Source organism: Anas acuta, chromosome 1, assembly GCF_963932015.1.
Source record: "Anas acuta chromosome 1, bAnaAcu1.1, whole genome shotgun sequence".
NCBI classification, from domain to species: Eukaryota; Metazoa; Chordata; class Aves; order Anseriformes; family Anatidae; genus Anas; species Anas acuta.
The window spans coordinates 147,833,526-147,847,685 of NC_088979.1; the positions used below are offsets into that span (position 1 = coordinate 147,833,526).

The 14,160-nt window shown below is 35.4% G+C and overlaps 1 protein-coding gene across 3 annotated transcripts in view; it reads left to right on the forward strand.

The window, feature by feature from the left end:
• The window catches only part of WASHC4 (WASH complex subunit 4), a 41,545-nt gene that overhangs the window by 12,768 nt on the left and 14,617 nt on the right, over nucleotides 1–14,160 (forward strand). For all 3 annotated transcript variants that reach the window (XM_068664408.1, XM_068664424.1, XM_068664418.1), the window contains exons 10-23: nucleotides 181–301; nucleotides 1,842–1,965; nucleotides 2,080–2,207; nucleotides 2,943–3,103; nucleotides 4,926–5,052; nucleotides 6,169–6,294; nucleotides 6,862–6,969; nucleotides 8,824–8,970; nucleotides 9,105–9,184; nucleotides 10,179–10,284; nucleotides 11,058–11,174; nucleotides 11,781–11,949; nucleotides 12,089–12,243; nucleotides 13,377–13,451. In XM_068664408.1, the coding sequence (XP_068520509.1) occupies nucleotides 181–301; nucleotides 1,842–1,965; nucleotides 2,080–2,207; nucleotides 2,943–3,103; nucleotides 4,926–5,052; nucleotides 6,169–6,294; nucleotides 6,862–6,969; nucleotides 8,824–8,970; nucleotides 9,105–9,184; nucleotides 10,179–10,284; nucleotides 11,058–11,174; nucleotides 11,781–11,949; nucleotides 12,089–12,243; nucleotides 13,377–13,451 (1,744 nt within the window). The remainder of the gene's footprint in view (nucleotides 1–180; nucleotides 302–1,841; nucleotides 1,966–2,079; nucleotides 2,208–2,942; nucleotides 3,104–4,925; nucleotides 5,053–6,168; nucleotides 6,295–6,861; nucleotides 6,970–8,823; nucleotides 8,971–9,104; nucleotides 9,185–10,178; nucleotides 10,285–11,057; nucleotides 11,175–11,780; nucleotides 11,950–12,088; nucleotides 12,244–13,376; nucleotides 13,452–14,160) is intronic.

Below are 14,160 nucleotides of genomic sequence, written 5' to 3' on the forward strand. Positions count from 1 at the left end.
AGATGGTAGTTGTTCAAATACAAGTGGCTTACACAGACTTTTTGTTTGTTACAATTTTGGAGTTGTTGCTAGGCATGTTCCACAGAACACTGATATTATCAAAATAGTACAGGATGTGATAAAATTGTTAGTATGTTTTAATTGTTTTGCATCTCTCTGTTCTATGCTTACGTCTTACAGGCTGCTAAAATCTGTCCATCACAACCCTTCCAAATTTGGAATTCAGGAAGATAAACTGAAGCCATTTGAAAAGTTGCTGTTAAAACTGGAATGCCAATTACTTGATGGAATGATATTTCAGGTAATAACATTAATGTTCACCAATATGATAGGGGAAACTGGTGCTAAAGTGAGACTTTTCTAGAATGTCTTTCAATAGGATATCACTCTTGTGTATTTTCTTTTTCAGTGTGTGTGCGTGGGATTTGTTGTTGTTTGATTTGGTCTGGCTTGTTTCAGATAGTGATGTGAATTTGACTGTTTTGCATTTGTACATTTTTTTGAAAAAAAGCTCGATTGTAAGATACTTCCCTGCTATTCTCTTGTGCTAGAACTGTGCCAGGCTTTGAATGGTAGCAGTTAACACTCAGTGTTTTGCACAACAAAAGAAATGCAGAGAATTTGGCATTAAGACTGTGTATTCTCAGGGAGTCTGATTTTCATCCAGAAATTTTAGTAGGGTCAGGCTTACATAGCATAGGTCTGCTTCATTCTAGCTGCAAATTAAAATCTCTTCATGATCTTTGAAATACGTTATGTGACCTCTTGTTACATACTTTGTCTCATTCCTAGCATGTGAGACGAGTACTTGTCATTAGGAATCACTTTAGTAGTGCATACCCCTGAAATGTGCAAGTGTACAGCTGGAGGAGAAGAATTGCTCCTTTTTCAGTATGTTTAATTTAAATGTGTTCATACAAAAAGCCATTTTACATTAAAGGGTTAGTATTTGAGACACTCGTACTGGATGTTGCTGAATTTGGTCACAGCAGAGCCAACTGAACAGGGTGAGCAAGAACTCAGTTCTTGCTGTTACATCGTAAATGGCATAGGGAAGAAAGTTCTGGTCTGGAAAAGCCTTCAAAAGTGAAATTGTAGCTAAATCATCAAATATAATTAGGCTTTTCCTTTCAAAACTGATACTGATATCCAACTATCATTTTTTTCATCTTAACTTTCTATAACGTTGCATTAGTACAAAAGCTTAATTATGTTTAATTTGAGGCATCAATAGCATTTGTCTGCTGTTCATTCAAGATGTTTCCCCTCCTGTCCTGCCAGTACTCCTTTCTAACAAAAACAATAATACATGAAAAAATTCTAACATACAGTCCAATTAAAAACTATTCTAATATAGTTAGAAAAACAGACACCAGTGCTGTGGGGTTTTTATGCTACGAGACCGTGAACGACATCCTACATGTTACCTGGATGATGATCTTGTTTGGTTAATGGTATTGCATATTTGTAGTAACATATTAAATAATATGTTAGCACCTAGTTTCTCATCAGTAGCACTAGCATTGTGTGGTATCTGTGAAAGTGCCTTATGGAAGAAATACTAAATCAGTAAATACATTGAATGGTGGTGGATGTTTATTGTTCTTTGGCTGGTTTTACTGTTAAACATAAGAGGTTTTTAATGTTTTCTGTTTGCTTTAGTACACTAAGTAACTTAAGCAGATTTAAAAATCTATCTGAAGTTGAAGATCGGTTTATGTCGTACAGCACTAGCCTGAAGTTACAATGTAGTCTTGCACTATTCTTCTTTTGCAAAATCAGTATTCTTTTGAGGCCTGAAGTTTATGGCATTATACTCTTTCTATTTTTTTTTCCTTCAGGCCTGCATAGAGCAACAGTTTGATTCCACAAATGGTGGAGTGTCTGTGTCAAAGAATAGCGCGTTTGCTGAAGAATTTGCTCATACTCTTCGCACAACTTTTGCAAATGTTGAAGCCAAACTTGGTAATGCAAGCTGATGTTTATCCTGCCAGGTTCCATGTTTCTAAATGTCTATTGTTTGTCTGAGAGTACTGCAAAAAGCAATTATTAATTAATTGATTTTTTTTATCTCTGCAGGTGAACCTTCAGAAATTGACCAGAGAGATAGATATGTAGGCATCTGTGGCCTCTTTGTACTGCATTTTCAGATTTTTCGGACTGTAGACAAGAAATTTTACAAGTCATTGCTGGATGTTTGTAAAAAGGTAAGTGCTTTACTTCTTTTGTTAATTAAGAGGAAAAAAAATCATTAATGAGCAGATAATTTTCTTGGCTGTGTAGCATGGTTAAGACTTGGGAACAGGAAGAACGTGCAAGTTACCAAAACAGGTCAGAGAGCAGACTTTAATTTTTTGTTCCTTTTTATAATTACCTCTCACTTATTTTAAAGATGGTCTAATGCCTGTGCACTCACTTTGTGTTTTACACTTGGTACACAGAAAGATCAAATAACTTGAAATTACCATTAAAATGTTTCTTCTCAAGATTAATATGGCAGTGAGGACAAAGAGTTGTTTGTTGAGGTTTGAGTATTGCAAGGCTGGTCAAATGCTTTGGGTTTTGATGTTGGGTAGAAGCATACATTTTTTTTTGAATGACCTTTAAGTCTAAAGGTGATCAGGGATTTTTCATTTTGTGTGGTATTAAGAAGTTCTCAAACACTATTAAGAAGCACTGAGAATGGTAATAATTCTGCGTCCAGCGTCCTTTATGGGCTTCTAAGGGAAGAACATTTTTTAATGTGAACAGTAATGTTGTGTAGAAAATAATTATGCAAAAATAAACTGAATTGTTATGGTTTAAAAGAGGCATAAAACAGATGTTTCATAAGTAAAAGGACAGACACAGTGCATAGTGGCATAGTATTTTTTTTCTTGTCATCACTTATGTTTTTTGCTACTTCTTAATATTCTGTCCCTTTTCTCCCCTTTTTCTTCAAGGTACCAGCCATCACGCTAACAGCAAATATTATCTGGTTTGCTGACAACTTTCTGATTCAGAAGATACCAGCTGCTGCCAAACTTCTGGACAAGAAAAGTATTCATACAGTTAAAATGCAAAGGGATAACTTTCTACAGCAGAAGGCACAGTCACTTACCAAGTATGCTTCCTAAATATTGCTTCACTGCGCTGATTGTCAAATAACGAAGAAATTTGTGTATTTATAAACTCAGCGTACTAATGTGTTTTACAGTGTTGCTAAGTGGTGTGGGGAAAAAGGTTGATACCACTGCAGTAATGTGTGCTAAAAGGAAGTATTGGTCAAACTTAAACTTTCAGAAAAATGTGTATTACGTTATGTGACCAAAATCACAAAGTTCCTGGCAGTTCTAAACGTTTGATTTTTTTTTTTTTTTTCTTCTCAGTTGTTCTTTGTTATTTCCATACTTTAAACTGCCAGTAATCTGAGCTGCTTTCTTTTCTGTTAGCACTCACTGGTTTCTATGTGTTTGTGGAGATAAGGCCCATGTAGACTGACTGACTGATTTATAAAGGGATTTTTCTCTCCTCAGTGATACTTCCCTTGCAAGCATTTTTTTTTCTTCAGGCGTTTAACTGCTTGTTTAGTGGTCTATGAAACTGTCTACCTTGGAAAAGGTTTCTCTTTTGTGCTCTGCATGTCATTTGCAGATCATTTCCTGCTCTAAGTTCTTTCAAAAATCTCTATAAAGATGAGTTGGAAATTTAAATTCTGTCCTATGAACAATGTGCTACACTGTGTAGAAACGTAGCGCAGCTACATCTTTTGTTTGTATTGCAAACTGATACAAGGTGGAAAATGGTCTGAGGAACAGAAATAAACACTTCAAGTTTGCAGGTTGAGTTCCAACCCTGTGTGCAAAAGTGGGTTGGAGAGGAGGGGCAAGAGGGAAACAAAGGACAGTGATTTCATGCCTACATGATCTTCCAGCAGATTATTTTCACTTCTGCCTATTTCTGTTTCACTTTGTGGTTTGCATCCTGTGTCCATTGGAATAATCAAGTGCTCTGACCAAATTTTTTCCTGGGCTTTAATTCATGGGTGGAGCATAATTACACTGCTGCTTTGCTTCTGGTTTTGGGCAGTGGTACAAATCTTCTCTTGCAGCTCTTAAGATTCAGAAAAGGTTTAAAAAAAGATCTGGGTATTCACAGTCATTTTGAGGACATTATAATAAATCAATTTTTTTTCATCTGCTCATTTGAATTCTGCTGGTAACTACTACTAGTGGAAGAACTTGTTAAAAAAAAAAAAAACAAACAAACACAAACCACAGCCTTTGATAACTGTTCCCTTAAATATGAGCACTTACTAATGAATAATTTTTGACACTTATCAATGACCTAAGTACATTTCTGTTGTAACTGCTACTGTGTATTGTATTGCAGTGTCAACGTTCTGTACTGTGGAATAAATAGCAGTTTTAAAAGTGATCTCAATTTAAATATTATAACTGGTGTAATCAAAGCAGATTATCTTCTGGAGAAGTATGTTATTCAAGAGCAGTCCAGTCTGGCATTGATGTAATGACAAGCTTTGTATATTTCAAATTCAAACTTTGAGGAAAAACTTGCAACTTGTGGAGGACTGTTTTGTCTGGTGTTTGAAAGCATTTTCTAGCAGTTTTATTTACTGTGCTAATTTAAAGTAGTATGGTATATACTACTCAGGGGGCCATTTGTCTCTTGAAAGAATGGATTATAAAAGATTTTGACTCCACGGGTATGCTTGTACAGATGTAATGGCTAGACTAATCCTTATCGATTGAGAATTAAAGCATAAGTGAATATGATGTTCAGATATTTTTGAGAATGGAGAAAGTTACTACTCTGAGGAATTAACCTGTAATATATTTCCTATAGAAGAATTCAGGCTTTGGAAAGAGAAAATTCTCATACTCTTTTTATTTGAAGTGAAACACATTCTTTGTTTCCTTCTCCAGAGATATGCAGTCATATTATGTCTTCGTGAGCTCGTGGATGACAAAAATGGAATCCATCTTGTCGAAGGAGCAACGCATGGATAAGTTTGCTGAAGATCTTTCTAACCGCTGTAATGTCTTCATTCAGGTGTGCAGTCTTTTAATATTTTGATACAAAAAACAATACCAAAAAGATGTTTTTTTTGCAAGCTGTTGAACTTTAAAATAAATTACAGAAATGCTGTGGTTATCTGTGTGTTAGTGCACTATCTGGGAATTCTTCTAAAACTTGAAATGTCTGGTTGATACTCTTTTGAGTAAATCTGTAAAAGGTGTTTTCCACAAGGCAAATGGGGAAAACAAATTGACTAAATATTCAATGCTTAAGATTTTGAAAATGCTTTGAAAGTGCTTTGCCTATTGATGGTACTTTGCAAGAATCTTACTATGTACTGAGATAGCTGGTTTTCTTTTGGGCCTACTATCAGCATGTAGTCTTGATGTAAGATGCATCTTACTTATTTTTGCTAGTTTTGTTATGCATCTGTCTGCCTGACAGAAATCTGATGTGAATAGGCACATGATAGAAGCATGATCCTGGATCTTCCGTATCTAAAGACACATATGTACTAGGATGTGTCTCTCTTATATTTGAATTACTTGCAATGGACTTGTAAGTTTGTCTCTGTAGCAAATTGAGTTTCCTAGACCACTTGCCTTTTCCTCATCTTTTTTTTTTTGTTGTTACAACTTTTCCTTTGAACTAAGTTGAATATCATTTTTGTCTTCCTGTACATGGTCAACAGTGATTTTTTGCTTGGTAAACTGAAAAAGGTTGTTGTGGGAATGGTGTTTTTCTTCATTTTTTATTGTGGGATGGACAGTTCTATTTAGAAAATGTATAGAACTGTGTAAATACTGCTGGTGGATTTATTCGATGAAAGTTTTAGTTTTTGTGATAGTAAGACCTTTCAGGTGATTAATTAATTCACTGACCTATGTTTAATTTGAATGACTGTAGGAGAGGTTAATGACCAGGTGATTTACTGACTTCTGGGAAGGTTTGTAATGATTAAAAAAAGGTCTTAGTCAGGTTTGAGATCCCAGGCTTGTTGCTTAGATGGAGTGATTCTCTTTCTATTAGAGGCAAAAGTTAATTATCTGGCATGTATGAAGGAAAACAGAGAGGACTTACTTGGTATATTGTAAAAATATTTGTTTCTTTTTCCCCTCTTACTTTATTTTTATACCCTTTTATTTTTAGGGTTTTCTTTATGCATACAGTCTTAGCACCATCATTAAAACTACAATGAATCTCTACATGTCAATGCAAAAGCCTATGACCAAAACCTCAGTGAAAGCTCTGTGCAGGCTTGTGGAACTTCTGAAGGTAGGTCACAAAGTGAAAACTGTTGATTTCATGTAGGTTGTCACAGGGAACTTTGATCAAACATCACAACATACTTTAAAAATGGAAAAAAAAAAAAAAAAAAGGTGGGGATGTTTGTGAAAGTGCTGGAGTGGGGAACCTGAAAGAGGAACTGCTTTTGTGTGGCTTCTTGTTAAGGACTGGTTTTGAATAGAGAACAGAAGGTTTGGGAGACAGAACTGATTTATGTAACTTCTAACCAGTTTCCTTAGTTGGTGTATTCTGCTTCTTCTTTTTCTAAAAAGGAAATACTCTGGTTTGGGATTCCTTTATAAAATTACGTTGAACAGAATTGGATTATTTATAATAATAAAAAAGAAAGCACTAAACAAAACTGCAAAACTTCTTCGCGCCCTTGAATAGTTTGATTTTCTCAATTTCTGTGACAGTTAATGGCTACTGACAGTATACTGCAAGTATAAAGAGTCTGTATTTGCAGTGTGGATGAGTGAGCTGGGATAAATGCAAATTCTAGAGGCAACAGTTTTGGTAACTACATCAACTATTGTGTTTTGGCATTGACTTAAGGCAATAGAACACATGTTTTACCGAAGAAGTATGGTTGTGGCAGATTCCGTGACACACATTGCTCAGCATCTGCAGTATCAGGCTCTTCACTCTATTTCTGTAGCCAAGGTATGTAACTCAAATTCTAATAGTTGTTATAAGCTAAGTGTTTTTTATTGAAATCTTAATTTCAAATTAAAGTATTTTTCTTGGTTTGGCAAAACTGATAGATGTCTAAACTTTCCAGTAAGTCATAGGTTTGCCTTAAACCTTACAACATAGATGATAGCTATCTATTTTTTGATTGAGTAGGGGTTCTCTCTTCTCAGCTGCTGCATCTCTTGTTGTATCCCTGTCGTGTTCTTTTCCATGTTTATTTCTAGTGATTTTCAGCCTGACCTCTTTTAACCTCCTTTCGAATCATATTCTAAAAGCAATCTGTTTTAAATCCAAGCAAGCAGGCTGTTACTTATTGAAATCTTTGTCCACATGGCAAAATACAAGTGGGTAATATATGGTGGCCTACAGGGCTCTAATGTGGGCATAAATTCAATATTTCTCTCAGTGAGGTGAAACAGCTTATGGTTGTGACATACCATAATAAGTACATATTTTGTTTACAGGAAGATATAATTAGTTTCACACGTATTTTGTTTATCAGCTCATGTATTTCTGAATTTAGGGTAAAAGGGAAAATGAGTTTTTATTTTATACCTCTTCTGATGTATTGCTGATTTTGTTCTTTTATTGTGTTCAGTAGCCAAATTACAAAGGAGGTATGGCACTGATACCAGTGCAGCTATAAAACTTTGTTTTTGTTTTGATTTCGTTCACACAGAGATTGCAATTTTAACAGTATATTTCTTTAGTTAGAAAACCTGTTTGATATGTTTGAAATTTGGCTATAATCTCCATTTGTCCGTCAGTTCCACATTTTCTGGTGTAAGCCAAAAAATAAAACTTTACTTCAAAAAAGCTGATATGTATATCAGGAATAACATCAACTAAAGAAGTTCAAAACTTCAAAGCTGCTAAAAAAAACCCTGCATGTCTTCAAAGAAACAGTTTGTGTGTACAGATAACTTCATAACCTTTGCAAATTATATATGTAATTGCATTACAAATTATTTTTAAATGCATAGAAATATGTTGATACTCGTGAGTGGATATCAAAGGGAACAGATTTGTGAACAGATCTTGATATTTTGACTACTTTCCTTCTCAGAAAATATGTAATAGGCAAATGCTGGCAAATAGAAGAGATCATAAGTATTAATCTTTTTTTATCTGCTGTACTTAGAAATGTGTTTAGCAGATGACAAAGTTGAGTAAAGGTCTAAGGCATATACTTTGCATAGCTTTAGCATTGAGGGGTAGGAGTTTCACGTTGAGCACACTTGATTAAAGTTGGAATAGTATTTAACTCTCGTGAAACTGTGCCTCTTCTGAATAATGCTGCTACTCATGAATAAATCTGAGAGATGAACTTAGCCAGAAGACTTGGCTCCCTGCATTTTTAACATGATTTTTTGGCATGTTGTCTCTCTGATAAACTAGAACTTGTAGAAAATCAGAAGTTACCATTATTACCACATTTATACATCTTTTGGCTCTTTTCCATAAATTGTATTTTTTGTTATTTTTACTAACAATAGGAAGCCACTACTTTTAAGTAAATGAATTAAACCTTAAGTGTATGTTAGAACAAAAATTGGCATGCAGTTTATGCAATGTTTCTATAGTAATATGACCAGACCCATGTTCATGCTGAACTGTGCGTATTCCAAGCTTGTAGATAGATAATACCACTGAATTGACAGAAGGAGTTAATCTGGATTCAGTTAGCTTTGTTCACAAAATCTAATTTGTTTTCAGAAATACTCAATTTATGACAAATCTATAAACTTTGAGAATAATAGGTAAGATATTGCTTTTGGGCTTAGCTAACTTTTTTCTGAACTTCTGTGTCTTTCTGTCATCAAGAAAAGAGTCATTTCTGATAAAAAGTACAGTGAGCAGCGCCTGGATGTCCTTTCTGCTTTGGTGTTGGCTGAGAATACCCTCAATGGGCCGAGTACAAAACAGAGGCGACTAATTGTTTCCCTTGCACTGAGTGTGGGAACACAGATGGTAAGTGCCACAATTGTTCCAGACCTTCACTTATTTAGAATCATAGAAACATTTAGGTTGGAAAAAACCTTCAACTCTAGTATCTTATTAAAAAATATATATGTATAAGACTGTCATCTTTTTCTTTTAAACAGAAAACTTTTAAAGATGAAGAACTCCTTCCCCTTCAGTTAGTTCTGAAAAAATTAGACTTGATCAGTGAACTTACAGAGCGGTAAGTGGCGTATATATCAGTGTATATAAATGTAAGTGGTATATATATCAGGTAAGTGGTATATATCAGTGGCACATGATATATATTGGAGGCGATGTATTGTCATGGGGGGAGCTGGGTCTTCTTTGTGCAAATTGCAAACTCTGGTAGCTGCATGCTGGTCATGATTTTTATATGTATTGTAAACCAGGGATGAAAAAAAGAATTCCATAGCTAAACCTGAAACTTGGTAATCTTTGGGTAGGAAGTGCAAGTCGAGTTAGGTAATAATACTTTGGCCGCTTTGAAATTCTGTCACTTCCTGAGACAGGTAGAGAGCTAGGCTTTATGTTAAGCTAAAGTCCTTCTCTTAACCAGAGCTCTGATTAACTGATCATCAGAGTTGTTCATAAATGTTAGTGTAAGTGCATGTACGTGTAGAGTAGCTTTTGAAACCACTAGGCCTTTTTTTCCACTGTGAGTGTAGTTTTAGGGGCACTCAAGTAACGTAACGTTAGGCGTCTGAAAGCCAGATGAATATCTGTTACATGCATATTTTATGGAGAACAACAAACATCACCAGTGGATGACTTGTGGGAAAAATTACCGAGATAAGTATTGCATGCAAGTTCTGTAAAGAAGGGCTTGTTTCTCATTTTTTGTCTACAGAAGAAGCTTAGAATATGTGTTTGACTTCTAGGCTATTCGTAGCATGCAATAAGAAAATAATTAGTTAGGATTTTGCTGTAGAGTAACTATTTTTTTATAGCCTGACTAAACCTGGTTTCTAAACCAGGGATGCTTTGTTTTTAAATAGGCTAATGGAAAACTGAAGTGCTGAATACCTTTATTCAAGAACTTTGCTTTGGAGTTCGTTGCATCTGGAACATTAAAATAAACATGTAAAACTTAGGCTTGAAGAGCAGTTGTCTTTAAACACACTAAAATACATATCACTGTGTTAGAAGAATGGCTTCTTCCAGTTCTTTGTCTAATTAGTAATCTTGTATTCTAGAGTTCGAGCACAATGTGACTGTTGTTTCTTGTACTGGCATCGAGCAGTCTTTCCAATCTATTTAGATGATGTGTATGAAAACGCAGTTGATTCTGCTAGACTACATGTAAGTAACAATGTTAGTAGTGGGAGGGATTCACGGGAGGAAAGGGAAAAGCTTAGTCTGAAAATCTTAGGAGAAAAAAATAGAGCCCCCAAAAAATCCCAGATGAGTAACTTCTGATGCAGAAATTTCTTCCTCAGTCTGGAGGATATAAAAACAATTTTTGTCCTATGTCTAAAGTATTTCTGTTAGACTGCTGTAAAAATCTCTCCTACTGTCTGCCTCCTTGTTCATCTGTTCTTTGTTCATTTTAATCTGAAATTAACACTTTTTTTTGCGAGACTTGAACATTTTAAGTCCTTGTTTGCAGTTGTGGTTAAGTATTTCTAAAGCATTTAACACCATGTTCAGTGATGTTGGGTGGGATAGTTGTCCTGTAGCTTCTTTCACCCAACATCTCTCCTTCCCTATTTGCAAGGGAACTAAATTTCTGTAGCAGTGAATCATGCTTTATCATACTAATCCTTATAAAATCAATTATCTGATCCAGTATGGTGCATGCTGTGGTCAATTACACTATGATTATAGTACAGATCATTTAAGATGAAATGGCTAATGATTATGGCCTTCCAGTGAACGGATCGGCAGCAGCTAAGTACTTCAGAGAAGCATGTTAAGTCCAGGGAGCTTTAGTAGTACGTGAAGTCTGGTTTTGATGAAAGTGGAAGACTAATGATTTTAAATTGTCTGTTAGCTTTGAACACAAACTATCTGAGATGTTGATATGTCTGTCAATCTGTTGGTTAAGCATAAAAGCTTTTTAATTTTTATTTCAGTATATGTTTAGTGCACTGAGGGACTGTGTACCTGCTATGATGCATGCAAGGCACTTGGAATCTTATGAGGTGCTTCTGGAATGCTATGATAAAGAAATCATGGAAGTGCTCAATGAGGTAATTTATTTCAAATGGAAATGAAGGACAATGCAATGGAGAATGTTTTAGGCCAGTGTCTACTGTAGCAGACATGACGTGATGTATAAAAATAGCTTAGCAACCTTGAGGTGGTGTGAACTATTGAAATAAATAAGAAAATTATCACTTACTGTCTTGAATATTTAGGACATTATTAATGGTATCTGTGTTGGTTAGGAACATAATACTTCAGACAGACTTGCATTTTGTCAAATCAGCTTTTGGTATGTATGCATGGCTTTTAGTATCAGAGGCTCTGTAAATGTAGGTGTCCTCTATAGTGACTCACTATCTAGAATTATAAATAATGTTTGGCAGAGAGAAAAATGTGAATTCAGATTTCCCAAGTCTTCGGTTTTAACCTTTGAACAACTCTTTTTGTTTGACTAGTTCAGAAACAAATATTGCATATTCTGTGGCAAGTTGCTGAATGAGGTCTTACTGTCTAGGCAGATAGCCCTAAATCATTCTTCTTGAGATGAGAAGAAAGCTCTGAGAACATATTTGAAAAGAGATGTTAATTCTGTTAACAGAGCTCTGCAGTTAGGCACTGAATATGATTTTATTTTTAATCTCTCTGAATAGCACTTGCTGGACAAATTATGTAAAGAGATAGAAAAGGACCTGCGCTTGTCGGTTCATACGCACCTAAAACTGGATGACAGAAATCCCTTCAGAGTTGGTATGAAGGATCTAGCTCACTTCTTCTTTCTCAACCCGATACGTTTTTTCAATCGATTCATTGACATAAAAGGTGAGTAGTTATACGCTTTCTTTATCCCATTACTTTCATCTCTTTTATACTTTGGAAAGAAGTAAAATGATATAGTAAAGCACACTTCCCTAACTAAACTGGAATGATTATTTTAGTTCATCCTTTTATGTGCTTACAGCTTATGTAACTCACTATTTGGACAAGACCTTCTACAACTTAACAACTGTGGCTTTACATGATTGGGCTACCTATAGTGAGATGAGAAACCTAGCAACTCAGCGCTATGGTTTAAGTATGACTGAAGCACATCTTCCCAGTCAGACTCTGGAACAGGTACAGTATCCACTGGATGAGTATCACTTGTTCCATTACACTATTGTATTTGCTAACTGTTCAAAGGATTGAGACAATGGAATTAAAGCCCCTGAGAACAGAAAAATTTTGGGGAATAAATGGCCTTTAATTTCTGGATAGCTTCTGAAACAGGATCTGTCTTTGGAGATTCACTGTTTATAGCATGAGTGTAAAAGAAATACAAATCATGTTTCTGAAGACTTTCCTTTGAGAACTTTAGTATCTTGGATGTTTTAGACTGTTAGCTTCATTATTTGGGTTAGCACACTGGTGAAAGCTCTTAGAGATACAGCCTCTTTTTCTAATGTTCTTGATGGCTGTTCCTTCCAAAGTTGAAAGACAGCATTGAACTAAGAACTCCAGCTACTTCTTGCTACAAAAGCGCTGTGGATTATGGTTTCTGTTTCTGGGTTTGGCTTTCTAGCACCAATAATGTTTGGCCATTACATTGTTGTAAAGACTTACATCATTTGACAACATTGGTTTCCTAGCATTTGTTCTGGTATAAGCTTCAAAACAAAAATGCACGTGTGTGCACATGTGCACCCTACCCCCCACAAAGTCCTGGTACAATCCTTGGAAATAGAGTGTATAGATTAAACAGGATGCTCTCTGTGCACAGTGATACTAAAGGGACTTGTTCAAGGGATTATCAACCAAAACAAATTTCAAACTGATATTGTAAATAAAAAAATCCAGTCTTCTAGACATATTGGGCAAAATGACATCAAAAAGTAGCTAGCTGCTTAAGTCTCAATAGAAATCTGTTTGTCTGTAGAAGCCTCAACAGTTGTCTTCTCAAATCTGAGGTTGGTTCAATTTCTCTTTTTTAAAATTTGGGTTTGTGGAATAGACCTGTGGATTCCTTGCTTTCAAGGGAAGTTGGAAGCAAAACCAGGCAGAAGTGCAAATTTAAAATGTGAGCTGAACTCACATTTAAATAAAAATTGTGGAGAGATACTTCATTTTGAAAAGGGAAAACATTTGTTTCCTAAAATGTTTTGAAGTAACAGAAATACACAAATGGTATTTTCATGTCTTAGTGGTTAGGCATGTCAGTGGTTCCTGAGAATTATTATGATAAAAATTCTCAATATAAAATGTTGTTTCAGGGTCTGGATGTTTTGGAAATCATGAGAAATATTCATGTGTTTGTGTCTCGCTACCTTTATAATCTGAATAATCAGGTAAGATATATTCTATACTTCCGTGGATTGGTTCTGGTCTGAAGGGAACTGCAGATTATACTTGTAAGATAGTAACTCAAGCTGAATATACACAGTGACAAGCTGTTGAGTAGCTGCTGCTGCTCTAGAATATTTTTGGGGATACTGTAGATATATCTTGGAAAATGTTCTGTGAGTATGTTTTGAGTACTGTGTACCAGAAGGATCAGTCAAACTCAAAAATTACAGTGAAGCTAGAAGAAGGCAGCAGGGATGTTTGGTTGCTATATAAGGATGTGTTAAGTAAATGATTTTTCAGCTTGAAAAAAGGATATCTTAGGATGGGTTATTGGAGTTGGGAAACAGTGAATGATATGGAGAATATGTACAGGGAATAACTGGTTTCTCTTGATGCAAGAATGAGGGCAACTTTGAAGCTCATTGCCGTGATATACAGTAGGGCCAAAAGTACAAACAGTGCTAGAAGAAATTAGACTAATCATTGGAGGATAGCCTCAATAAATATGAGGGTTCAGGTGAAGCATCTGCCTTGGAATTGTTGAACCATAGCATTCCAGAAACTGATGGAGCATACCAGATGAAGTTCATTGTATGCATGCTTTCCTTTCTTTTTTTCTTTCCCTTATCACCACCTATTAGCTTATTCTCAGAAACGGGGTGTGGGCTACCTAGACAGGTAATTTATCACAGGGTTAATTTAGGGTAAATA